The following is an 18,682-nucleotide window of genomic DNA, read 5'->3' on the forward strand; positions in this document are numbered from 1 at the left end:
ACACACAACATCCAGTCCACATTATCCTCAAGCCAATGGCGCAGCGGAAAGGGGCGTTGCTACTGCAAAAAGAATTTTGCGCCAATCTGATCCTTCTTTGGCTCTAATGAGTTATCGAGCTACACCAATCTCTGCTACAGGTTTGAGCCCTGCTCAACTAATGACTGGCCGACAGTTGAGAACGACAGTTCCCATCTTGCCTGAACTCCTGAATATACGTCCCGTGGATCAGGAAGCTGTCAGACAGAAAGATCAACAGATGAAAGCAGCTTATCGCTTCTTTTATAACAGGCGACACTCTACAAAACCACTACCTGAGCTACGGACGGGCCAGAGCATCAACATCAAACACGATGGAGAGAAGGATGGAAAACTCCTGCTACAGTAGTTGCTAAGGCTCCAGAACCTAGATCTTATTATGTGCAAACAGAGCAAGGCATGCTTGCCCGCAGAAACAGGAGGCACATCCTGGAAGTGCCTGATGCGCTGGTGTCACCTACAGCAGTAGAGACTAGTGACTTAACCTCTGGTCCCGTTACTACAGATGCAACACCTGCTGTATCTCTCAGTCCGAGATCCACTCCAAAAAGAACCTTAGCTGGGCGAATGGTCAAAACCCCAGTCCGGTTCAAAGACTATGTTACTGAATGAAAAAAAAACAAAAAACAAAAGTGGACAAGAGAGAGAGAAGAGAAGGTGTGAAGTGTAACTTTGTTCTGTTCAGTTGGAAATGTGTTGTTTAATATGTTTAGTGCATTCAGATAGTTACTTGCCACCCTCTTATTTCAGAGTAAACCAAAAGTAAATGTTGATTGACAATTTAAAAGGGGGAGATGTGATGATATTTAGCTGTAATGATTGTGTAGGCCCACAGGGTGTCACTGTGGGCTGGTATATGCTTGAATAGCAAGGTACGCGAAAAAGCCCATGTTAGTGAGTTGTTGAAACCGTGCTCCGAATGGATGTTCAAATAAAACCCTTCACGAAGTCACAAATGAAAGTCTCTGTGAGCTTCATGACACCGACCTCGAGCGTCCTGCAGCTGTCCCTGGGCCCAGACAGGACCGTTAATGACGTCACCCCCGCCGAACGCCGGACGTTTATAAAAAAAACTTTTAGTAACTTTATTTCACGCTTTAAGAATGATCGTATCTCTTTGAAATGTGTTTACTTGAAAATGGCACAACTGTACATGTAATAATACAGATAATTTCTAAAATTATTTCTCTTTCTAATAAGTGAGATTGTTTTTATTTAGCTCGAAATGTAAATATAACTTTCAACAGTTTATCTTACTTGACCTGTGTCAGTGAAATTTACCACTAAGATAATCAATAATTTAAATTAACAAATAAGGATAACTTACTAAAAGATGTACACCACCCTTCACTGGAAGGGAAAGGCAGCACACACCTGCTGTCCAAACCGGCCACATGCTCTCGTCCTGCCGCAGGTTTGCAGCGGAGGTCCAGGGGTGCTTCCGCGACCTCCGACAGACCAACGTCTCCATCCGTGGCCGAGAACGCACAAGCCCCTTCATCTGCTGGGTTCCTTAGGCTGACAGCGGTGTGGTCGCAGGGTCGCTGCTGCTTATTTTGGGATTTAATCCTTATCACTGCATTCTCAGCTCTCTTCAGGTTTCGCTGGAGGGTGGCGATCCGAGTCCGCTCTGTGACGAGATTGCACTTGCAGCAGCCACATTTGAGGAAAGGGCAGCGCTTCATGTGGCCCTTTTGCGGGACAATAATCCCATGATAACGGCACCGGGTGCATTTCGGCTGTCGGGGTTTTTCGGCGGCGGATACCATGATTTGTTTAGATAAGGGCATTTTAGAAATGCCCGTCTCTAAATCACCAGAGGCCTCCCCAGCTAGGCCCAGCCCCAACTTTGTATAAAATGTATCATTTTGAGGCGTGGGAAAAGTGATTTGGCCATTATTATTGGCAGACTGTCGAAGAGCAATAACAACAATTAATTGGGGCATAACTAAGCCAATCACAGGCTGGAGCGGAACGTGGGCGGGTCCTAAATGCGCTCAGCCTGAGTCTGGGCACATTTAGGCCCAGCTCACGTTCCGCTCCATTTGGTGGAGTCTTTGACAATCGTTTTTACAAAAAAAAAAAAAAAAAAAGAAACATGCCTAAAACATAGGTAAAAGCACACCTTCGAGTTTTATCAAACTCCTATATTTGGCAGCGGATTAATTTAGGTTGATAATAACGGGGAAAGAACTGATTTGTTGTCAAAGCAAATTACAGTCTGAGGCGCAGCGGTCGGGGCTCATACACCACTGTGCACACATACAGTATGCATGTCGTGTTGGCCAAACTCAGCTTGCTGTGTGGTTAAGATTCACTGCATTGCTAAAGTTATCACGTCATAATATGAACAATACAGTTATGATGTAAGATCATATTTATTATGTAGCACGCTAATGTTTATCTGTGGGTCTAAAAATGCAACTTAATGTGGCACACAGGCCAAAAAATGTCTAAGTGGGGGAATTCCCTGAGTAAAGACTGCAGGCTATACACAGTATAGCATGTCATCTACAATAGTGATCTTTACAATATATGCCAAGGAAGAGACCGACGCAGTTTGTTTTTCAATCAGTCTTACTCTACTGTTCATTATACTATATTTTACTTTTCATTTCATACTTTTGCATTTCAGTAAGAAATAGGCTAATGTACTTTTTTAGTTAACTATATTTTGGGGCATATAGTTATTTGACATAATTACTTACAAATTTAGAATTTTAAAACTTCTCCCACCAGCAACCACTTAATTTTTAAAAAAATACCCAAACTACCTGCATTCAAACCCATCAGCGGATGGCTGCAGTCACACTGTACAGCCACTAGATGTCAGTCTTCAGCTATTCAAGACCATTAGGCCTCTAAAGTGGCAGATAATCATTTACATACCCTGATATGAACTTTCTGTGATATGCTAAGTACAGAATACAATCAACCTTTTAAACCTTTAAAAATACAAAGAAAGGCATAGAGCTTCATAGGCAAAAATAATGCTCTGATAGTACAGAAAGAATAATGGCAGTATGTTAAAATACAGTCTCAATAACAGTCACCTGGACAGTAAAAGGTGCAGCAGCCATGCTCAAAAACACCTTTAACTGAATGAATTACATTTGTGCTGTTAGGAGTGCCTATATTGGCCATGGCTAACTGAAAGATTAAAGACTGATAAGTCCTGCATATTCAAAGCTGTAAGTTAGTTTTGACTTCTAGATAAACACTCAACATTTGACTATAGAACCTGGAAATATAGCAAACTGCTACAAGACATCTGTTTTAATTAAAAATGAATCTGATCTAATCTTAAAATATATTTTCATTAGATTAACATTCAATGGGTTCTGCCAAAATATTAGTAAACGAGAAAAGCCCCCCACATCATTTGCATGTTTATTTACATAGTATAGGGTGCTACAACAAAAGACCTTGTCACCATTTTATTATAAATACACCATTTTAAACAAGGCTTGCTAACCCTCATTAAAATACATTCTTCAAACCTTTTAAAACATAAGAAACCTAATGTTTTAATAGATGCAACTATTGCATTTTTGCACCTTTAAATGTCAGTAAAACATGCAAAGCAGAAATATAGAGTATGAAAATAAAACATTATAGATCAAATGTGTTGCTTTACAAAGGAGATCTTAAATCAAAAAATTATATATTGTATGGTGGAAAATACAAATACTGGGTCTGGTGGCAAAGCTTAAAGATTTTTCCCAAAAATGTTAATGTCTTTCAGCAATAGTGTTCTATGTAATCATCAATATAAAGTACATACATTCCATTACCTGTCTGTGAAGGGAAAACATATTCAAATAATGTCAATCTTAGCTATTAAGCATTCTAACCATACATTCAGCCATGTGTGACTGCACACTGAAATGAACTATTAACTGTTTTTAAGATAGATTGTGACATAGTTGGACTGTAAAAAGGCTTACCTGATAACACAGTAATCATAGCATAGCATTGCTCTTTCACTCATGCATCAGTCAGTTTACAGTATAACTGCACCATCTTATAATATTAAACATCCCAGTAAAGTGTTTAACAGTGTACTGCAGGCACTTACAAAGCATGATTTAGGCCTTTAAATGAGTTCAAGATTAGATGCAGGTTTCAGAATGGTCCATTACGAAGAATCTGAAGAAACACTGTATAAGCAAGTGTGTTATTGTACTCTTGCATAAAATCATTGATTACAGTGAAGGTCACAGTTCAAATTAATGCCACGAGTGCCTGGAAGACATCTGAGCAGAGCTGGAGACGAGATAACAGTGACGACAGTATCTGAAAAATTCAACACAGAATGAGAACATTAGGCTTAAAAACTCCACTGACATAAATATAACAAGAAACCACACTTAATTGCAAGATGATTAAATGTAATCTGTCTTTATGTACCTTTTTAAGTGTCCAGAAAAGCAGGGACTTGTATGTGTTGGTCTTGAGGTCGGATGTGTAAAATCCAGAGCTGACAGATGGTGTTAACTGTCATATTAGGCTATATATTCCTTCTGTTTATGGTAGCTTGCTTTTGTGGTTCATTTCCCAAGGGTAGCATGTTGCTGTAACTCCAGGTTTCATGACAGACAGTTGGGAGTGGAGCATAGTTGATATTGCCAGAGTATATGCGGCAGTGTAGCCCAGGAGAGTAAAGATCTTGATGCTTGTCATTTTTATAGGGGACAGTCATAGTGTTGTTCATCTTAAGGAGAATTATTCTGCTCTGTAGGGTGATTTCGTCTTTCTTTATCTAACTTTTGTTAGTATTCAGAAATATACAGATGTATAGAAAATGTGTTTGTACACCCAGTTTGGTTCTCTTTGATGGTTAGGCTAATGGTTATGAAGTTTCAGTTATAGTGTAACATACAATATTGAAAGTATGAATTCATGTATGTCAAATGGTTTACAACCAAAAATTAGAATGTACACAAAATGTTTTCAGATATTAAAAATAATAAACAACTTGTGTATGCTTACAGGAAAGTAATTGCAAGGTCTGATTAGATAGCATAAACATGACTAAAAGTAAAAGAAATATACAAAAATGATTTAACTTGTATAAAATTAAATATTAAAAGTCTTGTAACAACCACATGCAGAGCAGAATAAATGTAGTCTTTATTCCACTGAGAATTAGACATTTGGTGAGCACTGTGGTTTTAGGCCTATAATGTAACCTTTACTCAGAAAATCATTCTTTAACTTTAAGGCTCCTCAGTATCGGCGGACAAAGCTTTGTGAACTGTAGGAAGAGGCGGCGAAGGTTGTTGTAAAACTTGATCCTGTGGCATCAAAGCTGCCTCTTCTGGAGCCTGACCTGGATCCAGGTCTTGAGCCAGACCGTGACCCAGTAGCAGAACCTGATCCACTGATGCTATAGGGACTGTAGAGACCTTTGCTGGACTGAGATGATGCTTCAAGTAGTCGTAGACCAGTCCCCTCCTCTATCATGCTTCTTTCCATAGCATCCTTGTAGGAGATTTTAAGCTTGGTTTTAGGGCATGTGAGGTATTTTGAGTATGCGCTAACATCTCGTAACTTCTGTGCAGTGCGTGCATCTAAGGTGCCGTTCTTCACAGCCTCATCTATAGAGACTCTGCTGGTAGCATCTGGTTCAATCAATCCCCCAGTGAGATACTGGACCTCCAGGAATCGCTGTCCAGCCTCATAGTACAACCACCCTTTCTTTAGGGCTTGGGCTGCTGACATTTTGGTTTTGGTTCTGGGATCTTCAAATCCATTGTAGGCCTTCTGTGCTAGAGTGATGCGGTCTACCATGATTTTATCCACAAGCCCTTTGTTCAGTGCATCTGCAACAGAGAATTTCTCTCCGGTATTTGGGTCGATGATGCCTCCTGTACAGGCCTGAGCTTCCAGCAATCTTTGACCCGTTATGTTGTCCACAAGGTTTCTGTGAATGGCCTCTGTGACAGATACCTTCTCCAGTGTATCTGTATCTAAGATTCCAGCCACAGGGCCAGTTTCCTCTGTTGGGTCACTCCAGGTGGTTGCTGGTGGTTTTATAGATGGTATTGGGCTCATGGTGTAGGAGGAGGAGGAGCCAAAGGAGGATGAGCGTGATCTGACACCACTTGTATTTCCAGACAGCATGTCTGCAAACTCTGTGATGGACAGAGTTCCTGCTCTGTATTGATCCAGAGCTGATTGGTCAATTAGGCCCCGTGAAATTGCATCATCAATATCATACTGCCGACCGGACCTTCTGTCGGTGATCATGGATTTCACAACTCCATCAGATGAGGTGATGGTAATTTCCTCCCATTCACACTCTTGTTCTGACAGCTCTAGATATGTCTGGTGATCAATAAGCCCTTTCTGATATGCTTCATAAACAGACATCTCTTTGCCTGTCTCTGGATCAACGATGACAACCCTACGTTTGCGAACAGAAGACTTGGATGATGTCTTCCTCTCACGCTTCTTTTCTTTCAGCAGCAGAAGTGCAAGTCCTGTTTCTGGGTCTATCATACACCTCTCCATCAGTTGCAAATAAGTGAGATTTTCCTCAGTGTTGGGGTCAAAGAAGCCCTTTGTATCATCAGATGGGTCAGTGAGAATTTCATTCATTTCCTTGTCAAAGAGGCCGCGTTTATATGCTGTTTCAACTGGCAAGCGGTGGCTCTCCTGTGGATCAATGATTCCACCAGTAGCAATCTGAGCCTCTAACAGACGGATGCCATGGTCTTTCAGAATGAGACCCTTTTTCATAGCCTGAAATAGTGAGATGATCTTGCCAGAATAAGGATCCTTGTAGCCTGTGACAGCTCGTTCAGCTGAGAGGAGTTTGTCTTTAAACTCTGGGCCAACAACACCCATTCTGACAGCTTCAGTGACATTTAGTTTCAGATTCTTAATAGGATCAATTACATAGCCTGTGGCAGCTTGAGCCTCAAGAAGCTCAAAGGCAGTTCCTGGTCTGATCATGTTCTTCTTCATGGCTTGGTAAATGGACAAACAGTCTTTGCTAGATTCTACATACACACCAGCAATACAGCTGGTCCCTTCAAGGTATTTCTTCAGGTGTCTGCTGACCTCCTCCACTGAGGTGATGCCCTCATTGAGTTCATTGTATGTCTTTTGGTCAATAATTTCTGAAAGAAGCAGCTCATCCAAAGTGATTTGCTTTCTGAGACCCTTGAAGAGAAGTCTTCTATCTGCCAGTGAAAGCAGCCTCAAACCGCTTTCTTTATCAACTCTGCATCTTTTCAGTAGCTGGGCATAAGACAGTTTTTCATCTGTTGTTGGATCGGTGTACCCTCGCACATCCCCAGCAGGTTCAGATATTCTGTCAAGTGTCTCTTTGTTGATGTATCCACGCTGCATGGCTACATCTGCGGGGAGGCGGAAGTAGTATTCAGGATCCATTAATCCACCAGTTGCATGCTGGGCCTCCAAAAGCCTCAAGGCATAGTCCTCAGGAATCAGGTCTTTTTTCATTGCCTGGAAGAGCGAAATCACTTTTCCACTGTATGGATCCTTGTACCCTGTCACTGCTCTCTCAGCAGAGAGAAGTTTATCATGAAGTTCCGGGCCCACGAGCCCTTTGCGCACAGCTTCATCTACTGTTAGAAGTTCATCTCTAACTGGATCAGTCATGAATCCTGTTGCTGCTTGGGCTTCAAGGAGATTCAAAGCAACTTCAGGCTTAATCTGTCCACTCTTCATAGCCTGGTAGATGCTGATCCTTGGTGGACTGTCTGACATTATTCCAGCAATACAGCCGGTACCAAAGAGGTATTGTTTTACTGATGGCATTTCCATTACCTCACGAATGCTCATCTTTTCTTGTTTCAAGAGGTTGTACGTTTGCAAGTCAATAATTCGAGCACTGTAAAGCTCCTCAATCGTAACCTTTCTTCTGATGACATCACATGACATGCCCTGATCTGACTTTAGGGTTTCCCTGTGTTCAATGATTTCAATGATTATTATTAGCATTCTTTCTTTTGTGATTTGCCCTAAGCGAAACTGCTCCATGAGCCGGTGCCTCTCCTCCTCTGGAAGCATATTTGAGTTCATGACTTCCCAAATGGTCATGCTCTTTCCTGCAAAACTCTTATGAGGGATCTCAATTTGAGTGTTGGCTAGATCTGTTTGGGCTTGCTCTTCTGTGAACTGATAGGATTTCTCCACAGGAGCAGGAGCTTCAGCTTTTGATAAAGGTAGATAGCACAGACCAGAGTTGGGGTCTCTTACACATTTTTCCAACAATTGCTTGTAAGTGACACTTTCATTTGTGTTGGGATTAGTGAAGCCTTTAACATCACCTGAAGGTTCATTGAAGGACTTGGCCATTTGCTTATTGAGATAGTCACGCTGAATGGCCACATCATTGGGAACACGATGACTGCTGACTGGATCAATGATTCCTCCTGTAGAAAACTGAGCCTCCAGGAGAGGAATAGCATCCTCCCTTAATACAAGCTCTTTCTTCATGGCTTGAAACAGGGAAATCTTGTTTCCTGTATATGGATCTTTGTATCCACTCACTGCTTTTTCAGCTGAAAGAAGTTTCTCATGAAGCTCTGGGCCAACAACTCCAACCTTCACCGCATCATCCACAGAGTATTTCAGATTTTTGACTGGATCAGTTATGAAGCCAGTTCCAGCTTGGGCTGCAAGTAGTGCCAGACCAGTGTTTAGTTGCAAAACATTCCTTTTTATTGCCTGATATATGCTTAACTTCTCATCTGAATCTTCCATAGTGATACCATCAATGTGGTCTGTACCCTTTAAGTACTTCCTGACCTTATCAGTTTCAGCAATTTCTTTAGGTGTCTTTTTACCCTGCTGAAGTTGATCAAATGTAGTCATATCAATGATGTTGGAATCGAGTAATGAGCTGGCAGTGACTGGTGCCCTAAGGCCTTCAAAACAGGCCTCTTCCTTTGTTTTGTTCTCTTTTTCCTCAACCATTGTTATCACAATCTTTATCATCTTTTCAATTGTCACCTGTCCCATTCTGTACTGGCGAATCAGCTCTAGTCGTTGCTCCTCAGTGATGTATTCAGAGTGTATGATCTCCCAGATTGTGACTTTTCTCCCTTTGAAAGGTCCATACTCAAGCTCCATGGCTGTCTGGTTCAAGGCCTTCTTTGTCTTGGCCTCTGAAATCTGTTTGTCTTCTTTTGGCTTTGCAGCCTTCTTTGAGAAGGGAAGCAATGGAAGTCCAGTTTCTTTGTCTGTGACACATTTATCGATAAGCTGAGCATAGGTTACATCCTCTTGTGAGTTGGGATCATAAAAGACCTTTGTTTCATCATTGTTTTTGTTCAGCACCTTGGCGATTTCTTCATCAAAGTATCCACGTTTGCAGGCAACCTCATGTGGGATGCGATAACTTTTAATTGGGTCAATAATTCCACCTGTTGCAAGTTGTGCCTCAAGCAGACGAATGCCATGGTCTTTCTTAACAAGGCCTTTGTTCAAGGCTTCAAACAGAGACACTTTGTTTCCCGTATATGGATCTCTGTAGCCACTGACAGCTCTCTCAGCAGACAGAAGTTGTTCATGCAGCTCTGGACCCACAAGACCTGACTTAACAGCTTCATTAACAGGGACCCTCTCATTTTTGACAGGATCAATGACAAACCCAGTCGCTGCTTGGGCTTCAAGAAGGCTTACTGCAGTTTCTGGTGAAAGTAGTTCTTTCTTCATAGCTTCATAGAAAGGCATTTTCTCCTTGGTTGGTTCATTCAATAGTCCAGCAATGCTTGGTGTTCCTTGCAGTGCCTTTTTCACAGGCTCCATTTCAGAGACTTCTTTAACTGTTATCTTGCCATTACTCAGTTTGTTGAACAAGTCTTTGTTTATAATCTTAGTCTCTAACAGTTCACTGGAAGAGACTGGAGCCCTCAAACCATTGAACACGTTTTCATTATTCTTCTCTTTGTCTTCCATAACAGTGATGACAATTCTGATAATCTTTTCCACTGTGATCTTGCCTGTCTTGTACTGGCGGATCAGTTCCCTCCTTTGCTCTTCAGTGAAATATTCTGAATTTATTACTTCCCAAATAGTGACTGTTTTTCCTTTGAATCTTCCAAAAGGCACATCAACAGTTGATTTACTAAATACTTCCTTAGTCTCCACATCTGTGTATGTCCTTTCACTTTGAGCAGCTTTCTCAGTTATTGGTAATATCAGCAGGCCTGTGTCTGCATCTTTGATACACCTGTCCAGTAATTGTTTATAAGTGAGTGGCTCCTGGGTGCTGGGGTCAATAAATAATTTGCAATCATCACTGGGATCAGTGAGTTTCTTGTTCATGTCTGAGTCAAACTGACCCTGCTTGTAGGCGGTCTGCAGGGGCACTCTGTGACTGTTCAGGGGGTCAATGATGCCACCAGTTGCAAGTTGTACATCCAAGAATTTGGTGGCCGGCTCCTTTTCAATCAGCCCTTTCGTCATGGCCTCAAAGAGAGAGATTTTGGCTCCAGTATAGGGATCCTTAAAGCCAGTGGCTGCTCTTTCTGCAGAGAGCAATCTATCATGGAGCTCAGGCCCAATTAGCTCATCCTTAACAGCCTCATCTACAAACAGGAGTCTGTTTTTCACTGGATCTACCATGTAACCACAAGCTGCTTGAGCCTCCAGGAGCATTGTGGCAGTATTAGGAGTAATCTTGTTCTCTGTCATGGCCTGATAGATGCTCATTTTTTCTTTGGATGGAGTCAAGACACCTCCAACACAGCTCTGACCCTTAAGGCATGATTTAACTTTATCAGTCTTTTCGAGGTCTTGCACAGAGATTTTGCCCTTCTTCAGTTTGTCAAACTCTTTTTTAGTCAGGAGACCAATGCCATGGAGCCTTTCAGCAGGCACTTTCTCTCTTATTCCCTCAAATGCTAATGGTGACACGCCATCTTTTTTCACTCCCTCTTCAACAGAGCCATTGAAAACTTTCTTTGTTGTCCCCACCATTGTCACAGCAACTAGCTGCTCCTCAGGAACCTCATCAGTCTGGACTTCAATTTCCTTCATTTTGGATGCTCCCTGTTTGGAGGCAACCTCAAGATTCTGCAGTTTCTCTTTAAGCTTTTTGTTTTCCTCTTCCAAGAGTTGTTCTTGTTCAAGTCTTTTCTTTTCAAGTGCTTCCATTTCTTTCTGCTTGTTTTTCATCTCTGCTTCAGCATCCTTTTGTTTCTTTACAGCTTCATCCATTATGGCTTGAAGTTTCTTCTTCTCCTCTTCCATTAACTTCCTCTGATGTTCTTGTTCATCTTTGAGAGCTTTGGCCTTGTTCACTTCATCCCCAAGCTGTTTCTCAAGTTTCTTTTTCTCATCTTCAACAGCCTTTTCTTTTTTCAACAACAGTTCCTTCTCGGTGAGGAAAGACTGCTGTAGCATGGTCTTCTGTTGCTCAATTTGTTCTTGCTGGGCATTTTCCATCTGTTTGGAAAACAAAATATGTCAAATGTCAGTGAATTATCACACAATCCTTGTATGCAACTTAACGAAATATTTAAATAATGCAACATTTTTGGAAATGCGCTTTCCTGCCAGGAGTTAGATGAGAACATCAATATGACTTCTCAGGGACTGGCAACAGGGGACACAAGTAGCCTGACTCTCTTGTTGGTTTAATCTGGAAGTTAACTAAACAGAGCCAGGCTAATTGTTTCCCTTTGTTCCCACCATTTATGTTAAACCAGGGTCCAGATTCATATTTAGCATATGGACATTAAATGGGTATTGATTCTTTTATCATGGCAAGAAAGTAAGCAAGCAATCATACTGGATGTTAATTTACATGTGAAATGTTCCACGAATACAGTAGTTAGTGTGTTTAACAGCATCATAGTAACTTTGTGGGTTATATAAATTGAATGACAGTCATTTTTTGTGAGCATACCTCTTTAGTTTTTTTCTGAAGTTCCTCTGCCTCTTTTTTCACTCTCTCTTTCTCTTTTTCAAGGTCAGCAATGGCTCTCTTCAAGTCATCTGCCTCTCTGGTGCTCTGTAGCCTCTGTGTCTCCAACTTTTGCACAACAATTTCGGTAGTTTGCTTTTCTGTCTCTTGAAGACGAGATTTTGCCTCATCAGCTTGTTTCTTGAATTTCTTAGCCTCTTTTTCTGCTTTTGCCTGAGCATCACTGAGCTCCTTCACCCTCAATTTCAGTTCCTCTGCCTCAGCTGTAACTTCAAGCTGCCTCTTTCTCTCAGCCTCTAAAGATTTTTGAAAGCCCTCTGTCTCCTTATCAAGGAGCTTCTGAATCTCTTGTTTGTCTTCTAATAGTTTTTTAGCATTTTCCTGTGCCTGGTTCTTTTGTTTCTGGAGCTCCTCTGCCTCAGCTTTCAGTTTTATAGCCTCTTGAATGGCCAGCATTTTCTCCTTTAGCATATTCTCTGCAAGTGCCCTCTGTTCAGCCAGTTCATCCTCTGCACTCTGCCTCTGTCTGGCTGTTTCTTCAGCCTCCACACTAAGTCTGGCAGCTTCCTCTGCCAGGCTTTTCATTTTCTCAGCTTCTTCTGCCAGTAATTTCTGTGTATTCTCTTTGTCTTTCTGCATGAGGCGCCGATTTTCTTCCTCAATTTTGAGCTTAAGTTTCAGGAGCTCATCCATCTGGACCTTAACTTTGGACAGCTCATCCTCCACCTGTGCCTTTTGTTTGACAGCATTATTTACTTCACCTTTAACTCGCTGAAGCTCCTCATCCAACACTGCTTTCTGATTATCTGTTTCTTCCAGTTGTAGTTTAACCATTTTAAGCTCCTTTTCAACCTGAGACTTCTGTTTAACTGCTTGTTCTGCTTCTTTTTTGTGCTTGGCCATCTCTGCATCAGCCTGCTGCTTCTGCTTTAGAGCCGCTGCCTCAGCTGCTGCTCGCTTGGAGGCCTCATCCTCTGCTTCTTTCCTCAGTCTCTCTGCATCTTTTTGAGCTTTGGCCTGTTTAGCGGCTTCATTCTCTGCTGCATTTTTCTGTTTTTCAGCGTCCTCTGCTTTTTGACGGAGCAAAGCAGCCTCTTTCTCTGCTTTCTCTTTTGCTTTCTCTGCTGCTTGTGCAAGTTTCTTAGCATTTTCAAACTCATCTTTCAGCTTTTCCTGAGCAAGAATGTCTTCTTTATTCTTACTGAGAACATCTTGAGCATTCTGTTCTGCAGCAGTGCATTTCTGTGCTGCCTCTTTGGCCAGAATGACCTGCTTCTCTGCTTCTTTCTCAGCCATTTCTTTCTGTTTATTTGCTTCAGCAGCTTTTTGTTTGAGGCGTTCAACTTCCTCCTGAGCGCCCTTGCATTGCCTGGCTGCCTCTTGCTCTGCTGCAGCAATCTTCTTCACTTTCTCCTCAGCTTCTTTCCTTTTCTTCTCTTCCTCTGCTGCAAGTTTTTTCAGTTTCTCTGCCTCCTCCTCTGCTTTGAGTTTGCTCTTCTGTGTCTCATCTGCAATACCCTTCAGTTTCTTTAACTCCGCCTCCAAATCAGACTTCTCTTTTGAAGCTTTCTCAAAATTGATCTTAATGATGTGAATTTCCTCTTCAACCACCTTCTTTTGCCTCAGAGTTTCTTCCACAATAGTTTTTTGTCTGTCTAACTCAGAAACAGAGGAGCTCTGCAGGTGTGTGATTCTCTCCTCAATGTCTTGTTTATGCTGAGCGGCTTGGTCCTCCAGCAGCTTTCTCTGATATGCCTCATCCTCAGCTTTTCTTTTGAGTCTTTCATTCTCTGCATCTTTGGCCTTCAGAGCGATTTCTGCTTCAGTCTTCAGACGTGTTGCTTCGTTGATGGCAGCCAGCTTTTCCTTAAGTATTTTCTCAGCTTCAGCTCTTTGCTGGGCTGCTTCTTCCTCTGCGATCTGCCTCTGCTTCTTTGCCTCTTCAGCAACCAATCTCAGTCTAGTTGCTTCCTCAGCAAGTTGTTTCATTTTCAGTGCTTCTGACTCAAGAAGCTGTTTACTCTTTTCTGTCTTTGACAGTGTCTCCTGCTCAGCTTGAATCTTCATCTGCAGAAGAGCATCCATTTCACTTCTGACCTTAGCCAGCTCATCTTCCAGTTGTCTTCTCTGCTTTTCAGCAGCATTCACCTCATTTTTCAGACGCTGGAGTTCATTATCTAACAGGCCCCTCTGTTGTTCAGCATGTTCAAAGTCAGCCTTTAAACGAATACATTCTTGTTCTGCAGACAGCTTTTGCTGAGCTATTTGTTCAGCAAATTTCCTCTGTTTTTCCAACTCTTTCTCTGCATTCTCCTTCTGCTTAAGTGCAGCTTCTTCAGCTTTAGCCTTTTTCTTGGTGTCTCTTTCTGCCTCAGCCTTCTGCTTTTCTGCCTCCTCCTGAGCCTGGTTCTTCTTTTGGGCTTCCTCTTCAGCTTGTAGCCGTAAGCGGAGAGCCTCATTGGCTTTCTGTCTCCATGTTTCAAGCTCTTTTTCTGCTTGCTCCCTGGCCTTGTTGGCTTCCTCTTGTTGTTTTCGGAGTTTTTCAGCTTCCTCCTGCAACTGAAGGACAGTGCCCTGCTCTTTCTTAAGGGATTCCTCCAGTTTTGATGCTTTTTCGTTGAATGACATGGATTTGGCTTGCAACTCTGTAGCAGCAGTCTTTTGTGCCACCTCCTCTACTACCTTAATCTGCCTCAGTTTCTCGTCTTCAGCTTGTTTCATGCGCCTCTCTGCCTCCTCTGCTTGCATTTTGAATTTCTGCAGGTCATCCAGTGCTTTCTGCTTCTGTTTGGCAGCCTCTTTTTCGGCTTCAGATTTACGCTTCAGCTCATCTTCTGCATTTTTCTTCTTCTGAGCTTCTTCGTTCACTTGTTTCCGAAGCCTTTCTGCCTCCTCCTGAGCAGCTTTCCTGAGCTTCTCTGCCTCAGCAGCCTTGTCTCTGAGCTTTTGTAACTCAGCCTCAGCTGTGGTCTTCTGTATTGTTGTCGTGTCTAACTGGAGTCTAATTATGTGAATTTCCTCCTCAATCTTCCTGCGACTGACTAGTGCCTCTTCTAGCTGCTGACTCTTGGACTTGATCTCCTGTTCTGACAGACTCTTTAGATGCTGCAGCTCGTGCTGTATGTTTTGCTTCTGTTTCTCAGCATCCACTGCCACATCCTGTCTCTTGCTGGCCTCTTCTTTCATCTTCAACTTCAGCTCCTGAGCTTCCTGTTCTGCTTTGGCCACAGATTTAGCATGAGCCTCAGCCAGCTGTTTCTGTTTATCTAACTCGGCCTGTATCTCTGCCATCCTTTTCCTCTCCTCTTCTTTTAGTTTTTCAGAAGCTTTCTGCATTAGTAGAAGCAAAGAGAGAGTAAACAGAATTGAGTGTGTTAGAGGTGTTAAAATAACACTTCACTGAAAGCAGATAAACATTTAGGTACATAAACATCTAAATAAATGAGAATATATCTTACAGCTGTAGCTAAGTATTGACAACTAGTTATTTTATCTAGGGGTAAATACTGTATTGAGAAATATTTGTCTTGTTTATTCAATGTATGGCACACAGAATGGCACTTAACTTCACAACACAATACACTTTTCTTTCATGCAGTTAAGGTATTTTATAATTGACCAGTACTCTATAGAATAATTACCATTTCCTCAGTAATAAGGCTTTGTGATATGTTGCATGGGTATTGCAAAATGTGGACTTCAGGGCTTCAAGTTATGTAGCTGCTGCTGCTGCTATATGTCAACAAATACAACAATTTCGTATCTGATATGGTTGAATTAATTTGTTGTGCATAATTCAGCCACCATTTGGTATTTAGGGGTCTTGGCTGTACTTTCGCAAAAGAAAATTCAGCTTTAATTAATCTGAAATAGGACCAAATAATTCAGGAGCATGCAAAAGGTGTTAAGGGCAGTGCAGGAAAATACCAAAACTTTTTAGGAAGTTAAGGAACAGCACAATAATTAAAGCTGTATGGAACTGCATCACAGCAAGGCTGAATTCAAAGTGTAAGAAACTGAAATCTCTCACTAGAAAGAATAGCATAGTGATACATCAAACACGGCATGGGCTCATGTAGCGTACAACACAAAGTAAGCTTGGATTCAAATGTGAGACAAGACATAAATCCAAGATCAAGTTGCACTGACTGTGACAACTACATCTAGAGATGAGTTCTACCATTTTGTGAGAATGGCAAGTGCTCAGTGTGTATGGGTGAATGATGCCTATTAGGAAAGTTCAGGATTTTCAAAACCTGTAATATTGATCTCTGAGCTCTAGTTTAGAACCCAGTTGTTTGTGGTATATCTGCACCAGTCCTGATTAGGCAGCAATTAATTAACTAATCCACTGCTAAGAAAAATCTTTCTGATTCAAGCGCCACAAATGAGAGGATTTGTTACTTTTTGTTGTCATATCTTTGAATAGCATTTGGTCAACTAAAGCAAGACATTTAATGGAATTCACTTCTTACTTTGTAAAGTTCTTTAAAATGTGAAAAGGGCTCAATTGCGAAAGGTTTTGAAAAATCCCCGAATGTTTCCTTAACCGATGGACAGCGTCTGGTCTGATGTAAAGAGGAATGAAATGAACTGAGAGGGTCTTGCTTTAAATACCTGGAACTTTGGGGCTAATTCATCTCTTAAGCGTGTGATTAATATTCATCATGACAAAGCACTGGCGAGCAGGTCAAAAGGATCAAACACAACAGAAAGTTAGAAAAGAAGAAAAGGGAAAAAGTGTTTTCCCTAGGTTTACAATTTTTTAGGTGGGACGCCCCTCTAATATAATGGTCAAGGAAACACTGGCTAAAAGCAAAGCAAAACAGGGAAAGGGACTGTTGCACATTAGTTACACATTTGTGCTTTTGCAGCCAAGTTTGGAGGTGACACTTTGTCACGTTAGAAACATTTTAAAGAAGGATTAACTGAGATAAATTCAACATGCTAGCAATAGTAGTGGTAATGTTTTTTCCTGTTGTGTTTCTTTCATTACATCCAAAAGCAGCACAGACCTCCGGTGTTTTCTACTCTGTGGTGGTAGTGGGAGAGAAAACAATCTTGATGTATTTGAAACAATAGACTTAAATGTCATGACAAATACATCAGATGTGCATGGAGTGATAAAAAGTTCCAAACATAATGTGTTCTCATGTTTTCTACATAAAGAGTTTTCATAACTCTCTACATAAATAATATCTCCTAAGCCACAAATGGGGCTTGTATAGCGCATTTCTATGCTTTATGCTGGCTTTCACACTACTCTATTCACCCATTCGCACTCTCAAGCGCTCACACGTTGACTGGACAAGCAGAGGAATCTTCCTGAGCCGCCCCCACTTTCTTCCTCATGCCTTTCTCCTGTATATCTCTCCTGTTTCAGGAGGTACTTCACGTATCTTCACTCTATCTTAGTCAGATTAGATCTGCTTTGTCTGACATCTATCTTAATCCTACAATAGAATTTTGGAAAATCAACTGGAAAAAATGAATTTTTCAGTAAACATTCTAAATGTGTGCCTGCCCAGCTAGCGTATAGCTCAGTGGTCAAGACCACTGACTGTGGTATGGCAGGTCAGGGTTCAGTTCCCTGTCAAGACACAATTGATCGTTTTGTGAGTGTGATTTAGATCCTTGTGCAAGCTCATTAACCAATACCAGAAGTCAGTACAAGTTCCAAAGGTGTTCCTGTACAGCAGGTGGATGGCACATTGGTTAAGACCACTGACTGTGGTATGGCAGGTCAGGGTTCGTGGCCAGTCGTGGGTCCTTCAGCAAGGCCCTTAGTGCTATCTGCTGAGCGAGGTACACCATGAACCTCTATGGCAGGGAAAGCTGGGATGCTGCTGGCGGCTTTACTTTTTTCTAAGATGACTAATTTACTAAGATAGAGTTCTCTAAATAATGTGTTCTCATATTTTCTACTTTCTCTTCACTCTAATGAAAAGAATGTAGAAAACATGGCATTATTTAGAGGACCTTAGTAAAACTTACTTGTTTTCTACATAAAGAGGTGGTTGGACCCCATTTTTACCACATACTATATAGTAAGGCATATATTTTGGGAGACAGTCGGACTGTGTTAGTGTGGCTTTAGGTTTTCAACATAAATCTGTGAGGAAAGTGTGTAATTACCTCATCATCCTCCAGGCGGCGTAATGTATCCATGATGAATTTAATGTACTGACTGGTGAGAGTCATCAGTTCACTGTAGCGGGTTCTCAGAGTCACATACTGAAAGAAATGCATAGATCAGTTAACAGAATGTTTACTTGAAATCTAAAACTAAAACATATATTTAGGACACTCTGCTGCCTACAGCCCTTCTGTTGTTATTCCAGCTTCTTTACCCTGTGTTGTTGAAATACAGTCTATAAATTAGCCCCGCCTGCCACCTAGCCATGGTTTTAAAAAGAGTTTTTCGAATCACCAATACTCATTTCCAACAGCCATGGAAGCTCTCAGCAGCTAAAACTCTGAAACAGTGGCTGCCAGAGTGAAGAGGTAAAAAACCATGGTTAACATTGGTTTGGGTTTTTGAGATGGAGATGGATAAAAGCAGTCAAAGGACGCAGACTTGGTTTAGATGTGGCATTCTTTCTTCTGGATGTGTTAGCATTCAGCAAGTCAGCACCACTTACACTGCTGCTAGCTCTGTGTGTAAAACCTACCTCGTGAATGATATCATCAGATGCACATTCCATTTTGGGTTTCTTTAGAGGAGATGCTATGGGA

The 18,682-nt window shown here is 41.6% G+C and overlaps 2 protein-coding genes across 3 annotated transcripts in view; both read right to left on the reverse strand.

Annotated features, from left to right (window-relative positions):
- The window catches only part of LOC109958588 (doublesex- and mab-3-related transcription factor B1-like), a 23,489-nt gene extending 21,516 nt beyond the window's left edge, over positions 1-1,973 (reverse strand). Inside the window, exon 1 of one of the 2 annotated variants that reach the window (XM_020597330.1) lies at positions 1,414-1,972. In XM_020597330.1, the coding sequence (XP_020452986.1) occupies positions 1,414-1,540 (127 nt within the window). In that variant the 5' untranslated portion in view covers positions 1,541-1,972. Of the gene's footprint in view, positions 1-1,366 lie in introns of both variants that reach the window. The other variant, XM_020597329.1, reaches the window with a different exon arrangement.
- A 1,433-nt stretch (positions 1,974-3,406) lies between these two features.
- Positions 3,407-18,682, reverse strand: part of pleca (plectin a) — a 91,025-nt gene continuing 75,749 nt past the window's right edge. Inside the window, exons 33-36 of the mRNA XM_020597331.1 lie at positions 18,083-18,181; positions 11,930-15,277; positions 4,450-11,466; positions 3,407-4,335 (exon numbers count right to left, since the gene is read on the reverse strand). Coding sequence (XP_020452987.1) covers positions 5,269-11,466; positions 11,930-15,277; positions 18,083-18,181 — 9,645 coding nt within the window. The 3' untranslated portion in view covers positions 3,407-4,335; positions 4,450-5,268. The remainder of the gene's footprint in view (positions 4,336-4,449; positions 11,467-11,929; positions 15,278-18,082; positions 18,182-18,682) is intronic.

This window comes from Monopterus albus, unplaced genomic scaffold (assembly GCF_001952655.1).
Source record: "Monopterus albus unplaced genomic scaffold, M_albus_1.0 scaffold34.1, whole genome shotgun sequence".
Classification (NCBI taxonomy): Eukaryota; Metazoa; Chordata; class Actinopteri; order Synbranchiformes; family Synbranchidae; genus Monopterus; species Monopterus albus.